This window comes from Myotis myotis, unplaced genomic scaffold (genome assembly GCF_014108235.1).
Source record: "Myotis myotis isolate mMyoMyo1 unplaced genomic scaffold, mMyoMyo1.p scaffold_m19_p_3, whole genome shotgun sequence".
Taxonomy (NCBI): Eukaryota; Metazoa; Chordata; class Mammalia; order Chiroptera; family Vespertilionidae; genus Myotis; species Myotis myotis.
In genome coordinates, this window is record NW_023416335.1 from 16,093,414 (window position 1) to 16,111,322 (window position 17,909).

Below are 17,909 nucleotides of genomic sequence, written 5' to 3' on the forward strand. Positions count from 1 at the left end.
GCGTTTGCCTGAGGCTATCCGGCAAATGGTTCTGCGCAGGGCTTGGGCGGGGCAGGTCCCCGGGGATCTATAGGGCGGGCCGGAGCGAGCAGTTATGGCTGCTCTCAGTTCCGTCCCTAGGGGCTCTGCCTCACAGAGTCCCAGCAACCACTGCAAACCTCGGAGAGAAAGCTGCCTTCGAGTTCTGACCAAAGCCAGGCAGTCCCGCTTCTCCCGTTTGAGTCTGGGTCCCTAGAGACTTGCCCGGATCTGGAGCTCAGAGTCTGAAACTCCCTCCCGATTGAAAACAACAACCGCACCCTCCGCCTCCAGCCCGCTCCGCGTGCACTCCGCACCTTAGTATTTCACTTCAGCACTGCGCCTCCTCTTAGTCTGGGTATGATATTCTCTTTCCTCCTAGTTGTAGAATTTCCACTCAGCCAGCCTTCCTGTGGTTCTGGATGATGTCCGTTCCGTCTTTTAGTTGTTTTTTGAAGTGGTTGTTCGAGGCAGCAATCTCCGGCGTTAACCTATCTTGGTTTTTTCTTTAGAAATTTTCTGTTGACATCCTATAATGGGAGATTAGGGCTTATCTCCCCCTTCCCTTCTTTCACCTCCTTCAGTCCCCCCTCCTCTCCAACATAATTATATTTCAAGTTTTGGTAACATTAATAATTTGTTTTTACATTGTTACATCTATTTAAATACTATATACTATGAAGCCAAACTGTTATTATATCCACCACTAACTTAATTTTATTTGATGATAATAATTGTCTTTGTTTTGCTTGTTTTTTAGTGTTCCTGTTACTAATCTTGCTTTTCTCCCTTTTTTCAAGCTTTTTGTTTTTTTTTACTCTCTTTGGAGAGTTCTTTGACTTTATATCCCCTCCCATCTAATGAAGTTTTATTTTTTAAAAATATATATATGTGTCACGGTGCCCAGATTCGTGCATATTGAAAGGAAAATAATTAGAAGAAATCTTACCTAATAAAAGAGAAACATGGTAATTGGCGTACGACCGCTACCCTTCCCATTGGCTAATCAGGGCGATATGCAAATTTACTGGCAGCCAAGATGGCGGCCGGCAGCCAGGCAGCTTGAAACTAACATGAGGCTTGCTTGCTTCAGTGACGGAGGACTCCAACATTCCCCGCCTGCCGCTGCAGGCCTCTGAGCTGGCAGTTTGAAACATAGTTACAAAAATAGAAGCTAAACAAAACCCCAGAAACCAGCTTTCAGCTAGCCGGGATCTCAGACCTGAAGTTGATACAGAGTTTCGATTGTAGAACCTAAACAAACCAGATACCTGCTTTCAGGAGCGGAGGCCTAAGAGCTGGAGCCTCAGAGCTAAAGCTGGCTCAGAATAAAAAAAAAAGAAAAAAAGGAGCAGTTGGGAGCTTCAGTCCCAGCCTGAAAACAGCCCTCAGCCCCTCACCCAGACTGGCCAGGCACCCCAGTGGGGACCCCCACCCTGAAGGGTGTGTGACCAGCTGCAAACAGCCATCATCCCCTCACCCAGGCTGGCCAGGCACCCCAGTGGGGACCCCACCCTGATCCAGGACACCCTTCAGGGCAAACCAGCCGGCCCCACCCATGCACCAGGCCTCTACCCTATATAGTAAAAGGGTAATATGCCTCCCGGCACCGGGATTAGCGTGACAGGGGGCAGCGCCCAAACCCCCTGATCGCCCTGAGGCTCTGTGTGTGACAGAGGGCGGGGCCACAACCTCCCTATCGGCCCTGCTCTGTTCCTGACAGGGGAAGGCGCCCCAACCCCCTGATCAGCCCTGCTCTGTGTGTGACAGGGTGTGGCGCCCCAACCACCACCCCCCACATGGGCCCTGCTCTGTGTGTGACGGGGTAGAGCCATAACCTCCCCTGCCCTGAGTGTGAGAGTGGTGGCGCCCCAACCCCCTGATCGGCCCTGCTCTGTGGGTGATAGAGGGCGGCGCCCCAACCCGCCCCCCCCCCACAGGCCCTGCTCTGTGTGTGATGGGGTAGAGCCATAACCTCCCCATCAGCCCTGCCCTGAGTGTGACAGTGGCGGTGCCCCAACCCCCTGATCGGCCCTGCTCTGTGGGTGATAGAGGGCGGCGCCCCAACCCCCTGATCCGCCCTGCTCTGTGCGTGACGGGGGAGCTCCCCAACCCCTTGATTGACCCTGCTCTGTGCGTGACAGGGTACGGAGCCCCAACCCCCCTGATGGGCCCTGCTCTGTGCGTGACAGGGGGCAGCACCCCAACCCCCTGATTGGCCCTGCTCTGTGCATGACAGGGTACAGAGCCCCAACCCCCCTCATGGGCCCCTTCTCTGTGCGTGACGGGGTGGTGCCCCAACCCCCCAATTGGCCCTACCCTGAGCGTGACTGAGGGTGGCATCGCAACCTCCCAATCTGCCCTGCTCTGTGCATGACAGGGGAAGGCGCCCCAACTCCCCAATCGGCCCTGCTCTGAGCCCGACCAGGGGCTGCACCTAGGGATTGGGCCTGCCCTCTGCCACCCAGGCAGCAGGTCTAAACAAGCAGGTCGTTATCTCCCGAGGGGTCCCAGACTGGGAGAGGGCACAGGCTGGGCTGAGGGATCCCCCCCTCCCCCCCGAGTGCACAAATTTTTGTGCACCGGGCCTCTAGTACTTTAATATTGCTATTTGCCCTTTCTCTGTAATGGAAGTGTCAGAGCCACTGCTGGTCACTGTCTGCAGAGTGATCAGCGGTGTGATCGAGCCCCTGCCTGGCTCCCTGAGCTCCTGGGAGCCGGGCAGTGGCCCCATCCCCCACTGCTGCTGCCACTGGTTGCCGTCTGCTGGGCAATCGCACTGGTCGCTGTCTGCTGGGCGATCGGGGTCCCTGCTTACACCCGCCTTGGCCTGGCATCACCCACTCACCTGCTCCACAATCCCACCATGGTCCCACTCTCGTCGGGGTCAGCAGCACCTCCACTGCCGTCCGCTGCCAACGCTGCGTCGCTGATGCCCACCATGTTCCGCGCTGCCTCCTGGTGGTCAGCGAACTTCATAGCGAGCGGTCAAACTTCCAATCTCCCAGTCAACAATTTGTATATTGGACTTTTATTATATAGGATATATAAAAATATATATATTATTGACAGTATTACAGATATTCCCCATTCCTTCCCCCTTTGCCCCTCTCTGCCCAACCACTACCCCACCTCATGCCTTCACCACACTATTGCACTATTGTCTGTGTCCAGGGGCTGTGCATGTAAGTATTATAGTTATCACATATTTAGCTTTTATGAGCTATTTCTTGCACTCTTTCTTCTTTAATAGCAATCTTTTTTTGTTTCATGGATACAGTATCTCCACTTACTTCTTTGATGATACTCATTATAGTTATTTTGAACCTTTCTCCTTTGTACTTGTAATAATATTCATAGGCAAAAGGTTTTTCATTTAACATTTTCCATGTGTATTTCTGCTTCAGGAACATGTTACCCAGAATTTTGCTAGTATATATGATAATAAAATTTGTTTGTGAAATAACTTAAAATACCATTTTGCAATAGTACATTATTATAAAGATTCCCATAAATGATAAGATGATGGTTAATATCATTATATTGTTTAAAACACATTTATAATTTTCTTGAGTAACCTGATATTACTGATTTTTTTTGCACTGTAGTTATTTTTCTTCGGGTTCAAATCTATTTAATTTCAGTGATAGAATTTGATCATTGTAAAAATGAAATCTTCCTTTACATGCAAATTTTGAATTCTTGATATAGAGAAATTTATAATTCTTAAATAGTAAACATGTTCTTCCCTTTCTCCCCAAAAGCAGGAATTTATTTAAATTTGGTGTCTTTCATATAAGATATTCTATACAGTTTCATTTTTATAACTTTTCCTCTTTATAATTAATAAATGAGATGTGCTTATAGATATTGATTTTCTATCTAGTTTGCTGCCTAGTACCTTTCATACAATGTTGTTTGCTAATTGGATGTTATTTATCCTTTTTTAGGAGTCAAAAGCAAAATTACTTTTGCTTAGTTTTGTTTTCTTTTGAAGAATATTGTGAATAATTTCATTAATCTCATGCTGATGTTCCCCACTATCTAAAGATTAGTAATATCATAGCAAAGGATCATAGATTGTATCCCTCTTGGCTGAAAAACAAAAAAAAAATGTTATCTTCTATATAGGGAAGGAGTATTTTCTTTCAAAGTATGTGGTTGAGAAGGAAGATGTGGCAAATGCTTAAGTACACCAATTTTGTGATGAACTCATATTACAGTTTTAACTTTACCATTGTAATGAATGTATTTGACCCCAGATGTTTAAAATCTTAGCTGCCATATAAGTAACAATGCCCTACTGGTATCGGGAAGAATACTCGTTAGCATAAGACTTGGAAATATACTTAATAGTCTCATTTTGGGGTGAAATAAAAAATGAACTTGGAGAAAGAAGAGTTTTTATTATTTATTTTCTTATAAATATTTTAGCATCACGGTGCCATCACCAGGAAAATCTTACAAGTCTTCAGAACCTGTTATTTCGGCTCAAGAGCAGGAGACTCAGGTATGACTTTTGTAAAAAGGCAGGTAGTTTTTGAGAGGATGGTCAGGATTCTATGCATGCTTGAAATTCTGTTGCCAGTATTTTAAAAAATTGTTCTTAGTTAAGAGTCTGAGATAGAGTTCAGTTTTGTTTTGTTTTTCATCCTCAGGGAAAATTTAATACCTGAAGCTCTTAAAATGAAGGACTAGATTTTTCTAAGTATATTTTTTTAGATATTGAGTTGTTTCTTTGTTCTTTGTTTAGACTGTATTATATGGCAAATTGCTAGAAGCTAGGCAGAAACTTGCCAATAACTTGGATATTCCTCCAGCTATCCTGGCAACAAATAAGATACTGTTGGATATGGCCAAAATGAGGTAAACTATTTATTTGTTTATGTTCTAACCTAATTTTCTTCTAACATAATAGGTTTGTAAAACATATCTTAAGTGATAATGACTATGGCTCTAACTGTCACAGCTGTTGGATTAGATATCTGTCACATCGTTGGTGACTTCCAAATCTTCAGGCTGCTACCAATGATCTCTTCTCTGAGCTTTAGGCTCAGGCTTCTACATGAATGGGAACCAACTGTCTCCAGCAATCAGACCCAGTACATAAACAATCTGTCATAATCCACAAACACTCCTCACATGGATTTCATTCAAATAACAAAACTCTTCTTTCTGAATTCCTTGTTTTTGTTAGTCAGACCATGATGTGCCCAATCACGTATGTTTAAAACCGATGATATTATTTTCACTCCTCTAACCTATGTCCCCTTCTTACTTTTCTCTGAAGTTTCTAGACTTTTTCATTTAAATGTTTCTGATATGTCTGCCTCTGCCTTCCTCCCTTGTTTTAGTATCACCATGTTTGTTTGGACCATTACCCTTGGCCTATTGCAAAAGCCTTTTAACTAGTTACTCTTTCCTCAGTCTCTCTCTTTCTGTTTCATCTGATATTAGACTACCAAATTAATCTTTATCATGTATACTTCTGCTTAACTAGATTCCCAGTATGTTAATTTCTTTAGGTTATAATTCAAGGCCCTCCATGTATGAACTTAAACCTACTTTTCCATCTGAGTCACAACATTTTAAATGGTTTATCTTGTTTAGGTTTTTTACCATTTGTTGAAGACCCCTTTTCAACCTCCATATACTTACTTACGGTGGTGCTTCTTTTTTGTAGTTTCCTTGATTCCCCAAAACTCCTGTTAGGAAATTCTTCAAAATCTGGCTTTGTTATTATTTTCTCCATGAAGTTTGTATTAGCAAAGTAATGCCTGTCTCTGTTATTCATAAAGGACTTCTAAATACAAATTTTAAAGATGCTTCTACAGCACTTATCACACAATGCTTTATTTTTTTGTTATTAGTGACATACATATATCATCTAGATTTTTACCTCTGTGAATAACAATAATATGTTCCTCATCTTTTTGTGTCTTTCAAAGCACCTAGCACAATGTTTACTAAATACTATGTGGTCAATAACTATTTAGGAGAAATTATTTCCGAAGAACAGTTGCTTGATAATTTTGCCTCTTATGCCTCCTTTTAAAAAATTGTTGTTACATAATAGTCATGGGGATGTAAACTGTAGCCTAGGGAATAAGGTCAGTAATATTTGTTAGCTATGTACGGTGTCAGACGGGTACTAGAGTTGTCAGAGTGGTCACTTTTTAGGTTACATAAATGTCTAATCACCATGTGGTACAACTGAAACTAGTATAATAATGTATGCCAACTGTAATTGAAAAATAAAAGTTTATTTTAAAAATTGTTTATGTCACGAAGTTTCATCCATGAGATGTTTCATTAGTGTAGAATTTTCTAATATTACATAGTACTTATATTTTATTTTATAATAAGTATTTCATTAAAAATAGATAATCACAGACCACCTTGCAATATTCAGTGAAAATATTTGATATCATTAGATTGGCATATTTTTAGAAAGGAGACATTATACAGTCTCTTGGATATTGGATAAGAAATATTGAGATAAAAGACTAAAGTAGTTTGGTTTATTGTTACAGGTAAACACTTTATAAGCACTGCATGAAATTTTCTGAGTTTCTTAGCCTCTTAGTTGTCTTCAGTTAGTACCTCATAGTTTTTCTTTTCATATCTATAAAAATAGTAATAATGATAAGATCAGTAATGGAGTAGAACATTATGATAATAGCCTATTTACCAATTAGTAATGTTTATGGTAATAGCCTATTTACCAATTAGTACTGTGTTTTTGTGGTAATGGTGGTGCTGGAGTTTTTATTCATAAATTACTAAAACAGCTAAATATCAGCTATGTTGCTAGAATATAATGTTTCAGTGATTTATTGACTGAAATTTTTTTAAATGATAGACCTACTACAGTTGAAAATGTGAAAAGGATCAATGGAGTTTCTGAAGGCAAAGCTACTATGTTGGCCCCTCTATTGGAAGTCATCAAACAGTTCTGTCACATCAATAGCGTTCAGGTAAAATACTGTGGTGTAAGGAGCTCTGAAGGAATAAATATTTTTGACTATTTCAAAAACACCCTTCAAACGCAACATTTTCTCCCTTTATTTTTATTTCCACACCAGATAACGTAGAAAATGAATTCAGATTTGTTTCTACAGTAAATCAGTTAATAAGAACATGTTAGTTACCTGATTTTTAAGATGATACTGAAGTAGTTGTCCAGGCTATTTATGTTTTTCTATTTTGTTGGGAGATATTTTTTTTAAATTTGAATAAGTACTGTGTTTTAGGTTGATAAATTATTTACCTTCAAGTATAGATAGAAATTAAAGCTGTAAAGTTATCCTTGTTATAAGTTGGTAAGGGGTTCAGCCACTTGGTTTTTCTTTCTTTTTAAAAATTTTTTTATTTTATTTTATTTTTCCATCACTATGCCCTCTTTCACTTCCGCTCATTCTCCTCCCCTGCTCCCCCCTCTTGTCCATGTCTGTGAGTTCTCTCTCTATCTCTCTTTTCTTTTTTCTTTTTTGCTCAGTCCCTCCACACACCTTCTCCCAGTCTGTCTGCTTTCTATCTATGAGTCTGTCTGTATTTTGCTTGGTAGTTCAGTTTGTTTATTAATTTCCACATACGAGTGAAGTCATATGGTACTTGTCTTTCTCTGAATACTTTTCTTATTGTTTGTTGTATCCCTAATTACCCTCCCCTGCCAGTCATGCTGTCTTTTGAAACTAAGTAGGCTTCATGGTATTTTGTCCATCGTAATAGCGCTTTCTTTGTATCCTTTGAGTTCTTCTTGCTCCACCATGTATGACCATTTTCACAGGCTTGTTTGGGTTTCTTCTTAAACTCCACATGCGACTCCAGTGACTGGATCGCACTTTACAAATAATTCTGTAACTATAAGCAGAAACTCTTCTGCTTTTTGTATGTAACATATCCCTCTTTTAATATAGTATATCTTTGGTAACTTTAAATTTTCTTTTAATATCCTATATAATAAAAGCATAGTATGCAGATTGTCCCCTCAACCGGGAGTTCATCTGGGAGTTCGACCAGGCGGTGGGGCCGACCGGGAAGGGAGGGTGGCCCCTGCCAACGGCAGTGGCAGGTGGCCAGGGGGAGGGAGGGAGTACCTGGCTGGCAGCCGGCAGGCACAAGGGACCCTACCAGGCCATGAATTTTGTGCACTGGGCCTCTAGTGCTTATGTAAGACATCACGTGAAAATGCCTTACATTTCATATTGGATATTTTTTTTAACAATTTGATAAAAAGAGATTATGCCAGTAGTAATTGAATACATTTTTTTTTTTCTCTTTGGACACTTGATGGTAGGATCTTCTTCATGAATTAGTGGTTTGATTTAATAATGAGAGAATTATCCTCCTCAGACCCTCCTCAAGAGTAAATTGAAGTAGGGTAAAAATATCAACGCTCCAAAGGATACGTATGGAGCTTTTGAACCTTCTGGATAGAGAAAATGACTGTTAATTTCTGGTGGTTAGGAATTATGCCTGCATTGTTGTACACATTTAAACCATTTACCGAAGAAGTAAATTAATAAATTTTAGTGCTTATTAAGCCAGCTTTGTCATTCATCACTTTCATTAAGCTTTAACATATTTACTTAAAATTTTGAAGCAAAACTTAAGTATTGTCATAATACAAGTCAAAAGTTATAAATATGAGGACATGGGATTAAACCCATTAAGATGGCCATTTAAGAAAAAGAAGTTAAAATCACTTTGTAGAAATACACTTTATGAGAATTATAATGTTTTAAAAATGTCTAGCTCCTCCAAAGATGAATTCATAGTTGGCAGCTACTTAAAAAATCCTAAAAAGAGACTATTTTTTTAACTATACATAAAAAGTAGATAGAAACCGCATACTATAATCATAATGATACCTGTAACAAACTAATTAAAAAAGTTAAAGATCCTAGTCCCTTGTTGAATAATGTTGGAATCATTTTGATAAGGTTATTTATCTTTGTGGTTCATTATATTATCTATAGATACATGAGGAAATATATTTATGAGCTTTTATTTGGGAAAGAAATGTAATTTTTGTATCCATATCCTATCATTTAGGAATTTTAATTAAAAATTATAGTAGTTGAATATTGGTTTACTCCTTGGTGAAAAATAGAAATGTTTCTGTTTGATTTTTTCATCTATATGACATCATCGTATACATGGTGCCTAATTTTAGAATTTGAATTTTCTGACCTAAGGCAAAAAAAAATGTGCTTTCCAAATCTTTTTGGCATTTTACTTTGCATACTTCAGAAGAATATCAGGGCTGTATTCTCACATTAACACAAAGGATAATTCCAATCAAATAACCCTAGGGGTAGACAGTTGGTGTTCTGAACATACAGTACACCTAAATAAAACAGGCAGGTGTTATATATTTCTGTTTCTATTTTAAAGCTTCAGAATAGCTGTGTATTGCAGATTTTAGAAAACATGTATCAAGACAGATTACATATTTTCTGGGGAAGCCTAGCTGGCTGCCCACACTGTGGCATTTGCCATGGTCTAGGCTAGAGTTTCAGTCCTCATTCATGCAATCTTAAAAGTCTTATGTCTTGTCACAAAATAGTTACGTTTTGGGGAGTAGATTTGCATTATTCTTCTCTGTGAACCTGGTTTTATGTGTATGTGTGTGTATATAAATATAAGTATATATATTAGAATGCAAATTCATTGATTTGTAGTGAGAAATACAACTGGAAAGTTTCACTTGACCCAACGAGTGTGTTCTCTCCTTTAGAAACTGGCTTATCTGAAGTTGTTTAGCGAGTCTGGAATTGAACAAGGGGAAACGCTGAGAGTGTCTTAAATAGGCTCTCAGCAGCAAAAGCAGGATGAGGCATTCTTACACACTACTTGCCAAAGGAACTTTAATATTCAAATCTAGTTGGCCAAGGCTGCTTCTCATCTGAACAGCGCTTGGATAGGCATTGCGTACTTTTGTTTTTCTGCCTTTCCTACTTATGTTTTCATAATTGATTGTTCTCTGTTCACATAGTCTTTTATCTACATAGAGCATGATTTGATTAGATATTTTGCTTACTAGAATCACATTCTAGCCCTATCTTCTTGAGATTATTACTCTCATATGAATTTGCTGATGTTCCTAAACACTTTTAGTCACACATTTACAGATGGTGGCATGATTTTGTTCCATATATCTTAACATCTTTATGTATTTGCCAGTATAATGCCCAGTGATCACATTTCTAAGACCTTGGTATAGGGGTATCCCATGGTTGCCTGCAGGTATAGTTTACACTGTAATCCTGAAGAATCTGGCTAATGGAGTTTGATTTTAGTCATTCCTAGAAACTTAAGGCCAATTCTGACCGTGTTAAGGTCTCAGATGGAAACACTTTAATTTCATTTAATAAAATATGTAATGTGTTCTTTGAAAGCCTAGCGGTGCTTGGAAACAACCTGGAGACCTTAGGTCTTCGGTGTTGTCTGGCTTCTCTGTTCGCCAAGCTGCAGTTGTCCCAGGTGTCTGTGAACTAATCTGCAGACTCCCTTTTTGTTTAGGATAGCAAGGGACTAGTGTGGGTTACAGTAAGCCAAGTTCTGTTGGATTTAATTATTTTAATCTAGTATTGGTTCTTACGTTTTGGAAGGTAAAGTTGGCATTTTGGAGGAAAACTATTGTTATATCGATGTGAATCCTATATCATGTACTAATTCTATCATAACTATTACTTGGCCTTTACTTTCTTCAGGCTTTAAAAAAATCCTAGTATTTCTTCATTAATTTTATTTTTTTTAACCCTTTCTCCCTTTTTTTTAAAAAAAATGTCTTAATGAATCATATTTAAGAATTTACATAATGCTTCAAGAGCCACAGTTTGTATGTATTTTTCTTAACTAAATGTACTGTATGTAGTTAATGAGAAATTTTCTTTAAGATATGTTAGCAGAATTTGTGGTTATAGTTTCTATATTTGAATATTAATTATTTTTATTTATTCATTTAACATTCACTTCTAGGGGGCTTGGGGACTTAATATTTAAAGGCAGAATGGTCTACATTATAGTTCATTTTTTCTTTCCTCTTATTGGCTAAAGGAAAGACTAGGGATTTCTAGTTCTATAGCCACATTTATTATTACAAACACTTGATTCCTTCTAGCTTTATTTTTCCTTTTAAAATTAATATGTAAAAAGTAACACCAAACACCTTTTTCAAGCTCCTCATAAAAAGGGAATTTTTTCCTCTTCCTTGGAGGTTTCATTTGTGTTATTTTTACCCCCTAAGGCCTACTGATCATATTGATAACCTTTCTATCATTATGTTGATATTATTATTCACCATTTGTGCTGCTTTTAAACTTTTGTAGACAGATCTCTTTTCAAGTACAAATCCTCAAGAAGAACAGAAGAAAAGCCTGGTGGCAAAAGACAAAGAATGCTCCCTCCCACCGTCTACGGCCATCACGTATTCTTTATTCCAAGAAAAGAAGATGTCTTTGGTAAGTGTTACATTCATATTAGAGGGAATTTTTTAATTTATCTAAACACGTTTTATCAACTTTTCAGTATTAAAGTTGTGACTTGGGGTACATTTCTTCTAATCCCATAATATTTTACATTGTTTCATTGTGTATTTAATTTTAGAATAGAATGTCATCTTCTTTTTGCTAAGCCTACTTCTGTCAGTTGAGTAAAAACAGCAAGTATAGGTTGACCATGATTATCTTATAGAGATTATATCCGAGGTACTGATAAACACATTTATAGCTCAGGGATATTAGAGCAGCCATATTGTAAGACTTTTTTTAAAAATTGGATTAATAGTTTAGAAACTATCAGCATATGTATTGATAAGAAATAACCTCCAAGACACATTAAGTTAAAAAAAAGGAATATGCAGAGCAATGTGAAGAACAAACATATAAATATGAACGTACTTATATATACACCATACTTGCTGTTCACTCTATATCCTTTAGTTCTGTTCTATTTTTTTAAAATATATTTTATTGATTTTTTACAGAGAGGAAGGGAGAGAGATAGAGAGTTAGAAACATCAATGAGAGAGAAACATCGATCAGCTGCCTCCTGCACACCCCCTACTGGGGATATGCCTGCAACCCAGGTACATGCCCTTGACCGGAATCAAACCTGGGACCTTTCAGTCCTCAGGCTGACGCTCCATCCACTGAGCCAAACTGGTTTCGGCTCTGTTCTATTTTTTAACCATGCCTGATGCTCTTTGAAAAAAAATCTACTGTGAAAAATAGCCACGTTTAATATTTCTTCACTGTTCTGGCATAAATCCTTAAGACTGTTGAGTATTTTTTAAATATATGGTGTGGGAAAAGTAGGCTTATGGTTGTGAGTACATGAAACAGAGTTTAGTTTTGTATTATTATATAATTATTGTATTATTTTCCATATGAGTAACTATAAACCTACTTTTGCCTCATTCTGTCCAAAATAGAGAGTTTACCTTAGTGGAATAAAGATAGAATGAGGCTTCCAGCTAATTTTTACTAATTTGAATTCCTATTCTCTCTGACCATAAATTGATTAGTCCAATGCCTGGTTTTTCTCTTCTGTGTCTTCATCCACTAGGCCACATTACACACTTTTTATACTGGTTAAGGTCTAATAGAAATAAGAATAAATAATTCATAGCTTGTCTTAATTACTTAATAGATGTTCTAATTTGATAGTCAGATTCCTTAATTAAAAGTACAGAATCCATTCCACAGGAAACCAAATAATTCCAGTGTACTATTTTTGAAACAAATTACATGATAAATAGGAAATAAAGTTCTGCCTCTTAAGTAGTAACTTAAATGTACATGTTAAATATACTTATATTGCATAATTTGACCATATATGCGTGGTATAACTGAATATAGTTTCTAAGAAAATTTAGTATAGCCTTCAAATTTTCTGAATGAAGTGCATGTTAATACTCATCCATGATATGAGGTTTTATGTCTTACATTACATAGTCATGGTTAAAAATGTGAAAAATTGCATATCTTCATTTATGTCCTTTGCTGTTATTTGGTTGTATATTATTGTGTAATATCATGGTGTAATTATCTCTACCTCCCAGGAGTCTGAGACGGTCTTGCCAGTTAACTATAAAATTAAACATGCCTAAGGACTAATTAATCAGGAGCAATAATGCAATTAGTTTTAGGTAATTTGATGCCTGGTATCAAGTAACCCTGCACACATGGTGTACACTGTCTAGTAGGAAAGGGTAGTCATTTAATGAAAGTAATTTAAAACCTACCTTTGAAGGATGAAATTATTGCTTTAAAGGCTCTTTTCTATGAAGTGTCAACATTTACACAAATCCAATCCAAATTCAGACTTTCCGTTTGTATCAAAAGAGAGTATTAGGAATTAATTTAGAGCCAAGTGACTAAACTCTTGGAGTGTTTAAAAGAATATTATATCTCATACATAATCTTAAATGAATTTGGAGCTACAGTTGTATAAAAGCTACAGAAATATGTAACAGTATCCTCAATTTTAACACAATTGTTTAATTCAATTCTAGGCACATGATATATTATTTCAAGTATATAGAACATTGGATTACAGTTTACTATATTTTCAAAGGTTGTGGCAGCTTTTAGACTTAACATAGTACTCTCTGCCGCTAATGGGTTTTAAAGTGAATAATTGTGGAGAGATGAGGATTGATTTCTTAGCTAATGCTGGATGATTATGTTGTATTCAGTATAATAATTGTAAAAAGTAGAATCTTGGAGTTCTCTAATGTAGGTAGTTTTAAAGAAATTGATTATTATAAAGTGAAGGTTGAGTACATTGTTTATTTCTCAGTGAACATTTATTACCCGAAGGTTTTGGACATTTTGTTTTCATACAGTACAGTGGAAACTTTAAAAAACTGACTGGTTGTTTTGCTGCTGTTTCTCTAGAAGAGTGTAGCTGAGAACAGGATTATGCCTCTTACAGCAGTTGGCATACACTTATCCCAAGCGGTGAAAGCTGGCTACCCAGTCGATATGGAGCGAGCAGGCCTGACTCCAGAGGTTCAGAAGATTATTACTGATGTTATCCGAAACCCTCCCATCAACTCAGGTGATCACCACCACCCTGGTCTGCAGCCTTAATGACTTGAGTCATTGAACCCAGATGAAGTAAACAAGCAATCCACTAATATTTTTCAGTTTAGCATCAACTCTTCATGCTACTATGAAAACTTTACTTTTGTAAGGTTTTTTATTGTATTAGAAAAACAGTCTTTCTTCCCATTATCACTCAGGGGAAAGCCTGAGTCAGAGAAATTCATGTTTTTCTTTTCAGCTTCAGATGACAACTTACACACCAATCCTGAAACAGAGCACTTTCATTCTTTCCTGATTTCTACCTCGTCACTTGGAGGAAGATACCCAGTTTTTTCTATATTCATTCCCCAAGCCTTACTCCTAGTTTTTCCCTAAATCTTTCTGATCCTTGACATTGGTTTCACTTAAGTAGCCGTTCTAATCATTACAGTCAGTGGGACTTCACTGTGACCTTGAAGGGATGGGCCAAGGTCGCTAGGCCTTTGTAGGAGGGTTTCCTCTTCTCACTTTGCTGCAGAACCTCAACTGTGCTCACTTTGCTTGCCCTGCAGACATTTTTAAATAGAATGAGGTACATTAGAGGATTTCCCCTCCTAAATGTACAAATATAAACTGGTGTGTTAATAACTCAATAAATCTGATAAATTTATTCAGACTGTTAGGACAGAGCAGTGGGCATATGGTTGCAGTGCAAATAATTTTTTATTATCTCAAATTCTTTCCCACTTGGGAATAACTATACAATCCCCCCCCCCCCCCTCAACATTTGGAAAAGAGAGGAGTAAGATCATCCTTTAAAAGCAAGTCAATTGATCAGAACAAAGACATTCAAGTCCCCTTAGAAGGCAGTATTAATTCTAGGCTGAGCAAGACTTGACTGAAGGTCTAAGAAAGAACACCTCCATCCCTTCTATCGGTCAACCATGGAAGCATAGGGGAAGGAGAGACACGGGCAAGTTTGGGCAGTGTCATCTAAGTAGAATCCAGGGAACTGAAGTTTTTCTTTTTTATTATATCATACTAAACGTGTGCTGCCAACTACTTAGAAGAAAAAAATACGCAATTTCTAATCCTGGCAATGAGACTTCAAGTGTATTAAGTAAGGGCCCCTCTCTCAGGACTCAGAGAAATGAGTGTCTTTGATGAGCTGTTGGAATAGGCAGGTTTTTCCTGTTGACAGTCATGTTTGTGATTGTTTAGCTGCCTTCCTTAAATCCTGAAGACGGATGGTGTTAGCCTAGTTCAGTGGTTCTCAACCTTGGCTGCACATTAGAATCACCTGGGAATCTTTTTAAAATCCTGATTTGTGGGCCTCATCCTCCGGAAATTCTGTTTCTTTGTTATGGGGTGAGGCCACAACATTAGTAACAAAGAAACAGAATTTCCAGAGGATGAGGCCTAGAAATCAGGAGTTTAAAAAGATTCCCAGGTGATTCTAATGTGCAGCCAAGGTTGAGAACCACTGGCCTAGTTAGTAAGAGCAAAGGAGCTATGTATGATACTTTGGGCAAGTTACCCAGTCTCCCCAAGCCTCAGTTTCCTCCTCTCTTAAACAGGGAGGGAGAATATGCCTTTCTTACAGAGTTGTGAGAAATAATTAGATACTACGCAGAATGCTCTGGCACTTGGTAAGTAGTTAGCCCTCTGGATCCTCAGGTTTACATCCATGGATTCAACTAACTGTGGATCGAAAATATTTGGAAAAAAAAAAATTCCAGAAAGTTGATCCCTAAACAACACAGTATACTAACTATTTACATAGCATTTACATTGTATTAGGTATTATAAGCAGTAATGGGGAATATCATGATGAAGAAGTAGATGGCAAGATATGGTGGCTTCTTAAATATACCCTTTGTAATTACTTTAATACTCTATTATTTTAGAAGCTAATTAAAAAAATAACGAAGTTAATAGGTATACCAGAAGGGAAGTTTCAAAACTATGGATGGGAAAATGGGAGATTTAAGATTATTATTCAGTCAAGTATTGGCAACATCTACTTTATTTGGCTATGGAGAAGAATAGAGGGAGATGCTAATTTGCTTTCTAAATCATATAGTTGTAAAGTTGTTGAATTTTTTATTTGGAAAGGAAATTGGAAATCATTATATTTTCATTTTCCTACTGGCATCCTGTTTCAGAGATAGGAATTTGAGGCCTAGAGGACTGTAAATTGTTTTAAATTCACGTTAAGGTTAATGACAGAGCAAGCTTTCATTTTTACTAGATCATGTCAAAGTTGTGCTGCCAACTCTTTAAAAGAAAGAAATATGCAGTTTTTTAATCCTGGTAGAGGATTTGGGTTTATAATCCTCTAATTGATGAGTAAAATAAATATACTTAATTATATAGGGTTTACTATATTTATATACCTAGTATCTTTATTTATTTTTAAAAAAATATATTTTATTGATTTTTTACAGAGAGTAAGGGAGAGGGATAGAGAGTTAGAAACATCAACGAGAGAGAAACATCGATCAGCTGCCTCCTGCACGCCCCCCCACTGGGGATGTGCCGGCATCCAAGGCACATGCTCTTGGCCGGAATTGAACTTAGGACCCTTCAGTCTGCAGGATGATGCTCTATCCACTGAGCCAAACCGGTTAGGGCTATACCTAGTATCTTTAAATATCTTCTATGTAGTACCCTCTACATTCTGAGTTTAAAAATTTTAATTTGCTTATGTTATCACTTTTAAAATTAAGAAATACTAAAATCCAGCAGATATATAAACATGGAAAATTCTCTATAATTGCACAACCTGATTCAACAAATATTAGGGATATGAGAAAAACATTTGTAATCATTAGTGACTATAACAGTAGTTAAAACATTTGTCTTTACCATTGTATACTTATTGCAAATAAATTTTCATTCAGATAAATATTAAATTGAAATTCCAAAGACCAATGTAGAATACTTTTGAACACGTTTCATTTTTCTGTCAATATACCATATGTAGGTTGTACATATAATATGAAAAAGCATATTATTGTAGTTTACTGCCAAAGCAAAAGTTGAGATTGCAAGAACCATGAGCTCTAAATTTTATTTCCTTTGATTGTACTTTTATAGCCTGTAGGATACAATTTATCGATGTGAGATTTTGCTTTTGAAATCTTATTTTTCCTTGATAAAAACTATTTGTTCTTTTATTGGAAAAATGTGTCATAAATGATAAGAAATGAGGATATACATAGTATATTAATGATTCAGAGATGTTATTTTGATCTTTTATTTAACTGTAGCTATATTTTATAATTTGGTATTTTAATGAACAAGTTTGGCATTTAAATTTTATACAATACTGAATTGAGAATTTTCTATATTTTATTATGTATAATCTTATACCTAAAAATAGAGTATTTTTAATAGAGTAGACAGAATTGGTAAATTCTGTCTAATTTGCTATGTAGATTTTTGTCTTAATTTAATATTGTAAATGAATTCTGTACCTTGTTATTCTTTGAATTTTATCATGTTTATATAATTTTAAGCTGCTGCTTTTATGGAGTTGAGATTCTAACTATGCTTAATAATAAATTAAGCAAGACATTTAATGAGGTACCTGGATAGTATTTTGAATAATTTCATTCTCCTGTTTTTTATGTGCATGTGCTTGGAAATTAGGGCTGGCTTCCCAGGGACCTGCAACAAAAGTAGGGGTAATATGATCTCTTCTAAAGCAACGAAGGAGTGCAGCCAGTGCTTATTATTTCACTCTCCAGTAGATATTTTTAACACTTAGCTGCTTGGAAAGTTAGGGCAGAATAACATGCATCTTTACAGCTAGATGCCACTTATTGACATATGTATATTGTAGGATGACTT

General features: G+C 37.2%; 1 protein-coding gene across 8 annotated transcripts in view; it reads left to right on the forward strand.

The window, feature by feature from the left end:
* Window positions 1-17,909, forward strand: part of WRN (WRN RecQ like helicase) — a 129,899-nt gene that overhangs the window by 98,163 nt on the left and 13,827 nt on the right. For 5 of the 8 annotated variants that reach the window (XM_036298494.1, XM_036298495.1, XM_036298493.1 and 2 more), the window contains 5 exons: window positions 4,453-4,528; window positions 4,772-4,884; window positions 6,881-6,995; window positions 11,355-11,486; window positions 13,926-14,088. In XM_036298494.1, the coding sequence (XP_036154387.1) occupies window positions 4,453-4,528; window positions 4,772-4,884; window positions 6,881-6,995; window positions 11,355-11,486; window positions 13,926-14,088 (599 nt within the window). Of the gene's footprint in view, window positions 1-4,452; window positions 4,529-4,771; window positions 4,885-6,880; window positions 6,996-11,354; window positions 11,487-13,925; window positions 14,089-17,909 lie in introns of those variants that run through there. The other 3 variants (XM_036298500.1, XM_036298501.1, XM_036298499.1) reach the window with 3 other exon arrangements.